This window comes from Corapipo altera, unplaced genomic scaffold, assembly GCF_003945725.1.
Source record: "Corapipo altera isolate COAL_440 unplaced genomic scaffold, ASM394572v1 23, whole genome shotgun sequence".
In the NCBI taxonomy this organism is placed as follows: Eukaryota; Metazoa; Chordata; class Aves; order Passeriformes; family Pipridae; genus Corapipo; species Corapipo altera.
In genome coordinates, this window is record NW_020884878.1 from 19,646,151 (window position 1) to 19,655,267 (window position 9,117).

Sequence of the window (9,117 nt, forward strand, 5' to 3'; positions counted from 1 at the left end):
TCCATTTACCTCCGAGAAGCAAAATATGGCTCTTAGTAAGATCAGGATACTGTATCTCTCTACAAGGCTACTTCTAATGAAAATACACCCCCTTAGGCCCTAGCAGTAGAAAAGTATGTGCTGCTATACGGTTGACATATTTTCTGCTTAGTTACAAAAAGAATAGCTTTAATTTACCTTATAAAAATGCAAAAGGAATCTACCCTAAAAGAGAAAAGTAGTTTTATTAATTCAGTGCTTCTCTCATCACTCCTTAGTAAAAATGTACATATTATAATAAAACAGATACAGTTACACAATGAAAAAAAAAAACCTAATGGCTCTTAATAAAATTCCAGTCAAAGCAAACAACTGGTTTTTCAAGGACTCAGATCTACACAGGAAAAAGACTAAGGAATGACTACACCTAAATAAGGCTTTTACTGCTAAGAACACCTATGTTAGGGTTCATCAATCAATCATAATATTCACATTCGTGTAATAAAGACTTCTTTATGTAGAAGTTTAGTCACCTCACAGACAGACTGCTACCAGCATTTGTGTGTAACTAATCCTCTCTTCCAAAAAATGATTTCTTCAGGCAAAGCCCCATGAAGACACTTAATGAAAGAGTGAATTCTTATTTACTTAAAAGTAAGAACTAGAAAGAATAATACAAACCAGAGGAAGAGCTGTTTTCTGGAAATCTAGTAGACCTGTTAGTTTTAAAAGCTTTTGTAGGACTCTCCGGGGTAGCCAGAGGAGAGAAGAGCAGGTATACAGGCAGATAAAGCAGACACAAAGCAACCGCCTCTATCTCCTGCTGGTGAAAGCCTTTGGCTTTGGCACACAGTGTTTTCATCTTTCTGTGCACTATGGGCTCCCCCAATGAGACTGAACTGCCCGGGGCACTGGCGGCTAGCCTGTTGTTTCTAAACTGGTTTGCCAGTTTGTTGGTTCAAATATAGCCTCAGAAATTAAAGTCATGGCCTGTGTGAAATGAGCTGGTAGTAGCCATCAATTACCCAGTGGAGAGATCACCCTAGACAGCTCAAATCATGCCCTTGTTGACAGCTGAGATGAGAAACAAGGGAGCAAATGTTTTCATGTACTGAGCTGCATTCTCTTCCCCGGGGACAGAGTCTTAGGTTTGAAGCATAACATGGAAATTTTAGGGCTTCTAGATTATCCCTTCTATTTATAAAGTTTAGCTTCTATTCAGCTATAAAAAATGAATTCAATTTTGAAAGAGAAAACAAACTGAAGCTGTAGGATTACAGTGGAATATTAGGCAAAGCCTTGTAAGCATTCCTGTAGCACTCTCTCTTCTCTTCCAAACCTATCCACCAAACTTGGGGAAAATGGCTCAAGATAATAAGGTACAGGTAGAAGCACAGCTTTTGTACATCCTTGAGAAAACTAAAGGGCTAAAGCAATAGTTCATTTAGTTTGGGTGCATTTAAAGCTAGATCCAGAAAAGAACTAGAGATCTAAATACTAGATGCAAAATGAATTGCATCTTTCCAACTTAAAGCACAGGCAGATAGTGAGACTCTCCACATGCTGACCCACACAGGCATATGGTTCAATGCCTCTGCATTGAGTCCCTGATGCACTGTGGAGAAGATTCAATGCAGGAGTGACAACTTCACTAGGCAGCAGAGCTCTGAAAACACAGCTGCTACAACACCGTAGATTTTTAGGCGGGTCACTGTTACCATCTCTACATCTTGATTAAACAAAAATCTGATTTCATCTAGAAGTACACCAAGAAATTCTTAACTAAAAAGTTATGGATGTGTAAATTCAGTTTGCCTCTAAACAACTTCATCTATTTCATGTATTTCAAAATGTTGTTGCTTTTTTAACTCTTATGATTACAATTCTTGCAATAAACAGAATTTCTGTACATGTGGGGATCTAGTGTACATCCAGTGGGGATGCAGAAACAACTAGTAATATGTTTCCCAAAGCAAAAATGAATTAACTAATAGATGCATATTTTGAGGACAGGCTATTTGATTTTTGTATTTTTTATATAAATCTGAAATAAGTTTTTAAATTATTGTACCTCTCATAGAATCATACGATTGTGCAAGTTGGAAGGAATCCTGAAAGATCACCTGGTCCAACCTTCTGTGGTAAAGGGAGCCTAGATGAGATTATTATCTGGTACACTGTCCAACTGCATCTTGAAAACCTGCAGCGAGGGGGACTCCATCGCACCCCTGGGAAGGTTGTTCTGGTCAATGATCATTCTTAGTGTAAAAAAATATTTCTTATGTTGCTTTGGAGCTTCATCACAGTGTGTCTTTCTAATCTAATTCTTTGAGGTGTCCAGTGAACATGTGTTATATCTTGGGTAGGCCTAGAGTCTATAATCTGTGCAGGCTGGTCACAAGCTGGCTGAATGGGACTTGTTATCCACATTTATTCCCTCCAAAGAAAAATTAAATTCTTAAGCAAGGGCTGAACAGATGCGGAGCCTACAAGCATACTGGAGCAGTGAGGGCACTTTGCACAAGACAGAGTCCACCCGGAGCCTCGATCCAAGACTGTAGAACTCATGCCCCAATGGACTGCAACTACTGAGGAACTCCACTTTTTTAAAAAATCCAGATTGATTATTTATTTTCTGCTTTTTCCTCCTTTGCCTCCTCCCTTCCTCCAGGCATTCAAATACTAGAAATCTGTATTATATAACACTCACAAAACCAAAAACATTGACAGGAGTTCTTCCAAAGTAAAAGCTGGAAAAATGAAATGCACACATATGCTTGCAGTTTTGTGCCACATAAAATACTTGCGGAAGAAACCTGGATGTGCGCTGTATCTGAATGTATATGTCAGATAACAGCATACAGAAATAACACTAAGGAGTGTAAAAATGAGGTGACATGGGGACTGCACACAGAGGAGCAGTTACAGTGGATTAGTTAAACTCGTTCAAGAACAACCTACTGGAAGTCATCACTGGCACCTAATCTGGGATGCAACATGCTGGAAAACTGCGACTTGAATCAGTTTTTGTGAGTGTTAAATCACCTCATATATGGGGAGCTAGGGGGTTGATTGCACAGCCTCACCTAACCCGGAAGCCTCCATCCTTCAAGGAAGACATCACTGAAGCTAGACCACTTTTCTCCTGGAAGTGCTATACAAGAAGCTTGTAAGACGGGCCCGGGCATCTCGGGGATACGGGCCTGAGACGGCGTCGGTGACCCCGCTCCCAGCGCTGCGGTTCTGGGCTTCGCCACCCGGCAGCGGTGCTGGCACAGTCCTCCTCCGCGGCTGGACACCCGCCCACCGGGATGGGCGACCGCTTCCAGGCGGCTCAGGGAACTGCTTGTCTCCCGCCCTGCAACAGATGGAGGATGCCGAGGTCAGCTCTGGCCCCCGACACGTTTCCTCCGGCAGGCCCGGGGGAGGGCCGTGGGCGCGGGTACGGCGGCGGCCAGTCCGAGCCGGGGCCGAACGCCACCAGAGCGGCCGGGCACCCCGCGCCGCCGGCATGAGGGGGGCTAGGCCCTGGTGCCTGCTCCTGGCCGTGGCCTGCGCCCTGAGCCGGCCCCCGCCGCCGTCGCGGGCCGCGGTGCGCTGCTCGCCCGCCGGCACCTGCTTCAGTGCCCACCTCGACAACGCCTCCTACCCCGCGGCCAGCGGCGCCTGCGGCCAGCGGCAGGGCGGCCTCGCCTGGGTCAGCGGCGAGCCGGAGCTGCGCCTGCTGCTGGGGCTGTTGGCAGAAGCGGCGGCGCCCACGCTGCTCTGGGTCGGGCTGAAGAGGAATGCCTCCGTCTGCACCCACGCAGAGCATCCGCTCCGCGGCTTCGCCTGGGAGGGCGTCGGAGGAGGGACGGCCCCGCAGGACGTGCCGGAGGCGCTCGGCCGCTGGGTGAAGGAGCCCGTGCGGTCTTGCCTCACTGCACGCTGCGCTGGGCTGCACCTGGCGGCAGTCCCCGAGAGCAGCCCCAGTTGGGGCTGGGAGGAGCGGGTCTGCCATCGGGAGAGCCCAGGCTACGTCTGCAAGTACCAGTACGAGGGCGCCTGCCCCGACCTCAGCCCTGCGGGCGCTCTCGACCTTGACTACCGCCTCCCGTTCGAGGAGAGGAGCCCCGGCCCCGGCTTCAGCCCGCCGGGCACTGTGCTGACCGTGACGTGCCCCGGCGGGGAGGTGCAGCTCACGTGCCAGTCCGATCCGGGCGGTTTCGCCTGGAAGGTGGCAGAGGAGCCCCTCTGCCCCTGCCCCTTGGGCGGCCGGAGCCCTGGCAGCGGGCGGTGCGCCGAGGCCGCCGGGTGCCGTGATGCCGCCGGCGGCTTCGCCTGTGCCTGCAGCCCGGGCGGGCGGGACGGGACTCTCTGCCCGGGCACGGAGGCGGCCCCCACCGCCGCAGGTGGCCCCACGGAGTCTCCGGGTGCCGGAGCGGAGGGGTGGCGTCCCTCCATCCCGACACCCGGTAGTTCCGCGGGGCTGCCTGCCGCTACCACCGCGGCCGCCGGCGGACAGAAGACTGCTGCTCCGCTGCCCTCCTCCTCCTCCAACTACGTTTTCGTCCTGGTGACGGTCGCGGTGGTGGTGCTGCTCATTATGGTCATGACCGTCCTGGGGGTGTTCAAGATCTGCTTCAACAAGAAGTGCGAGGGCCGTGGGGACAAGGAGTCGCCCGAAGCTGGCAGCAAGGCGGAGGCGGGTTCCGCGGAGCCGAGCGGAGCAGCGGGCGGTGATTAGTCCCAGGCGTCCGGGGCCGCGTCCCTCGGGGCTGCCCCGAGCGGCAGCTCCCACTCCGGGCCAGCGCTCGTCTGCCCGCGTCTCTCCTGCCGCGGGGAGCCGAGGGAGAGGTGCCATGGGACTTGGCTGGGCAGGACTTGCAGATTGTCAGACGCGGGGGCACTTTTTGAGGGGTTTGAAGCTTTTGGACAGTCAAGAGTTTTTGTCGGTCCGAAAAAACAGTTATTTAGGTGCTGACATAAATAAAATATAAATACATCATCCCGGCCGACAGAGCGATTGCTGCTGCAACAGTTGTGGGGTTTTATCCTCTCAAAACCTCTTCGTTGAGTGCCTTACTTAGAGCAAGCATAAAGGGGACCACTTTGAGCGCTTGCATCTTGTAAATTAGAAGTCACTCCTTGCCTGAGTGGTACTTGGAGGCTCTAATTTTCCTTCTAATTGCTGGAACGTTTGGAGAGGTGAACTGCCATAATTTTGGATGAAACTGTGACCCATACTCTTTTATACTTGCATTCTTAAAAATGAGAGAGCATTTCTATACTTAGAAGATTATTAAATTGCTGAGGAAGTGAGAGGTTTATGAGGAGTCAATTTCATAATTCAACTAATGAAAAGAATAAAGGATGATGTAAAAGCTAAATCACTTCTCTGTTTTTTACTTCATACAATATGACTTTTTATAGTAGCAGAGGACAAAGTTTTTCTCCTAAGGTGTGTTGGCGCAAAATTTGCTTTCTGTATGCATTACGTTGCTTCCTTACAATCAGACAAGGTGCTGACACACCACACTGTGAGAGGAGTTAACTCGAGTCTAAATGCATCATGCAAATCTCATTCTTTTTAGTCAGATATATTATTTTCCATGGTGTCCCTTGAGAGTAAAGAAAGAAATATTCACCATTTGTGCCCCTTGCTAAATGAGGTAAACACTTCCTCTGTGATTTCCCGTGGGAATTCCTGTAGAGGAGCTTTCATCCTGGCCACAGAACTTGCTTTCTTTGCAGTTCAGAGTGCTGATGCTCACTTCTTATTATTATGGTGGTGTTTTTCAATTAAAGTGGTAATGCTAAATATTGATTCAAGGTTTTCTGAGTGCAGTAAGACACAACTAACTGGATCCATCCAAGTCTTTTGGTGTGCAGGGAGAGTAGGGAAATTATTGATTCATAACCGTGATTCAGTGGTCTGCAAGGCAGATTCAGTGCAGGGTTTGCTGTTTACATCTATAGGAGGAGAATAACTAAGGTCATAATGAGAACAGATAATCATAACAAGGACTGAGATAATAAAAGTGTCTGGTTATGAAATTGGATGCAACTTTCTTTTAATTCCTAACTGTAATGCCACAATCAAATGTAAATATTTTTCCAAAACGTACCAGAGATGGAGACAAATCTTGACCTTTTCCCTTATATTACATACATGTTCTTTGACTCAGCATATTATATTGCAACTGTTTTTCTAGTATAGGAAAAACATTATGTCACTCCATATTAAAGCCATATAAATCACATAGAAACTTTGTACCTGTGAGTTTTAGAATGGATACATTTGTATGGAGGATTTAAAATAATTTAGTTATTTCAATTCTAGTGATGAGGTGGGATTTTTTAAAAATTGTTAATTCCCTGGTGTAATGCATAGTGTTGTAGACTAGAAGGCTGAATGTAATAACACCATGGTAATGAAATGGTGAGTGCAAGAATCTGTAAGTCCATGTTTTAAAATGGTAGTTCCTGCAAAGGATAGGAATGTCCAGATCTCTTGGCTATTGCAGTTACCTGAAAAGTGTTCCATGCTGCCAATTATTAAATCTAATTTTTAGGTTTCCTTAATTCCTCCAAAGATAGTTTGACTGGTAGACACATAATTTATCAGCTGCACATTTTATTTATGAACATGTGATGAATTTTTAATGGTTTGTATTCATCAAATAAACAGAAATAAAATTTTAATTTCCCCACATTTTTTAAAATAATATTTTATACTGCTGAGGGCTTAATTAAATGTGCTGCGGGATTAAAGTGAAATCTGAAAGTGGACATGGACAAAATTCAAGTACTTCAGATAACTTTTTTCCTGTTTTAAGTGTAGTATATAGCTTAAAGAAGATTAAAAAAATTAATGGATTCTGTGTTTCCCCCAGGAAGTGTAATTTCCTATCACTTAATTTTTTTGTGTGTTTTCAGTCTCAATATGTCTTTCCTCATTTATTACATGGAATTCAGTCACTGGTAGATGCAGTTCAGTTCCTTCTAGAAATACTATTTTCTATTTCTTCAGTATGCGGACATTTATGGAGGTTGTATAGTGGTGATTCATATATTTCACTAATGATATATAACTGACTTGAAAGGCAAACACAGCTGCACAGCAGCAGTAACCACTCTCCCAGGGCTTCAAACCAGATTAAACTTCCTGTCTTTCCTTCTTCCCCCCAATATGCAACCTTACCTTTCTCCTCTGAATTTATAGTCTGGAACTGGAAGACTGGAAAGTGGATGTGAAGAGGGAGTCCTCTGTTGGCAAGCAAGTCTTTTTCCTTTTCTGTATTGCTGACTAGAATTATGGAATCAGAGGATGGTTTGGGACTGAAGGGACCTTAAAGATCATCTACTTCTAATCCTTCCACTAGACCAGGTTGCTCAGAGCCCCATTCAACATGGCCTTTAACACTTCCAGGGATGGGGCATCTACAGCTTCTCTGGGCAAACTGGTCCAGTGTCTCACCACCTTCACAGTAAAGAATTTCTTTCTATTATCTAATCCAAGCCTACCTTCTTTCAGTTTGAAGCCTTCCCCCCCACCCCCCCCCATTCACTACATGCCCTAGTAAAATGTTCTTCTTCAGCTTTCCTGTAGGTATTGGAAGGCTTCTATAGGGTCTCCCTGGAACCTTCTTCAGGCTGAACAACCTGAACTATCGCAGCCTGTCTTCATAGGAGAGGTGCTCCAGCCCTGTGATCATCTCTGTGGGCTTCTCTGGACTTGCTCCAGCAGGTCCACATTATTCTTAGTTGAAGGCCACAGAGAAGAACACAGTGCTCTAGGTGGGGGCTCCTTCACTGTAGGCAACAGTGAAACTGTGGAAGGCAGAGACATAGTGGTGGTCCTGCATGTATTATGTCCTTTCCCTCCTCCTACCTGCCAGTCCTTATGCATTTCGAGTCAGAATGCTGGGAAAACAATACTATTATGTATTTTGTGGATAATGTAAATAGCAAGAAGCCTGCAGGTGCAGGGAGAGGATGAGCTGAGGAGGGAGTGATAAGAAAGACAGGCAAGCAACCATCTTTACCAGGATGTATCCATCCTAACCATCCTCTTGCTGCATATTTTTTCAGGTGTTACTCAAAATGTGGTGGTTTGTAAACAAATGAACATTTTCAGTCATTAAGCCAGGAACAGCACATAGGCTGTAACATGTCAGAAAAGCGTGGTTTTGTTTTTGGAATGTAACCAGCAGGACCTGTGTTTTGGACTGATAAGAATGGTATACACTGTTCCCCGGAACATAACATGGGAGCATAAATACAGCTAGTTTGAGTGAGATTAAAAGTTATCTAAGTTTGTGATGTCTCCATCTCAACAGCAAATGCTTTAGGAAATAGAAAATCTGACATCTGTAAGAGACACTTCTCCTGGGTACTCTAAGGTTGAAAGACTTTGAGTTGAAGAGTGAGTTCATGTCACGCTTGGTAAACTTCCATCAATTTGTCTAACAGAATTTGGATTTGATTTATTAGTTTTGGTATCCAACCATCCTGTATCAACTCCACAATTTATTTACATGTCACATCAAAAAGTAGACGAGTTTATCGTCTTGATTTCCCATACCTTTGCCATACAGTCCTTTATTCATCTCTATCGCAAGTTGAGAAGTCTATTTAGTTTCTTCTTTTCCAGAAATAATTCTATGGAACTAAATGTTTTCTTATCCATTTTTTGCAGCTCTTTGTATACTATTAGATTCCTTGTAACATCTGTATTTAGAAACTTTTGGAGATGTTGGTGCAGTATAGTTTTCTACGATGGCTTAACAGTATTTTCTGGTTTTTAGAAGTTTAAAACATAACCATCTTCTTGTTTGAACAGTTTCAGAAAACTGTGCTGATATTTTGTAAGATTTTTTTCCAAATAATTTATAAGAAATTTGACCTGGACAATTCCTAGGACAGAGCCCTGAGAGCCTTCAGCAGGTCTCCTCACAGTGAAAAGAAAAAAAATTGTCTATAACAAACAGAGGCTATAAGATTTCATGGTTTTTTCTGCATGGCTCTTTCTTCCAGAAACACTCCAAAATACAATCATCACTCAGCAGCAGCAAGTACGGTGGTTGGTTTCCTGCTCTACTGGGTTTAGCATTGGTAGTTGCTATGTATTTATACAATCATTCCTCAAGTAATCAG

General features: G+C 45.1%; 1 protein-coding gene across 1 annotated transcript; it reads left to right on the forward strand.

The window, feature by feature from the left end:
- The first annotated feature begins 3,490 nt into the window (after window positions 1-3,490).
- CLEC14A (C-type lectin domain containing 14A) lies at window positions 3,491-5,348 on the forward strand. The gene has a single exon (XM_027637965.1). It carries the CDS (start codon window positions 3,491-3,493, stop codon window positions 4,703-4,705), a length of 1,215 nt encoding a protein of 404 aa, XP_027493766.1. The 3' UTR covers window positions 4,706-5,348.
- Window positions 5,349-9,117: the final 3,769 nt, after the last annotated feature.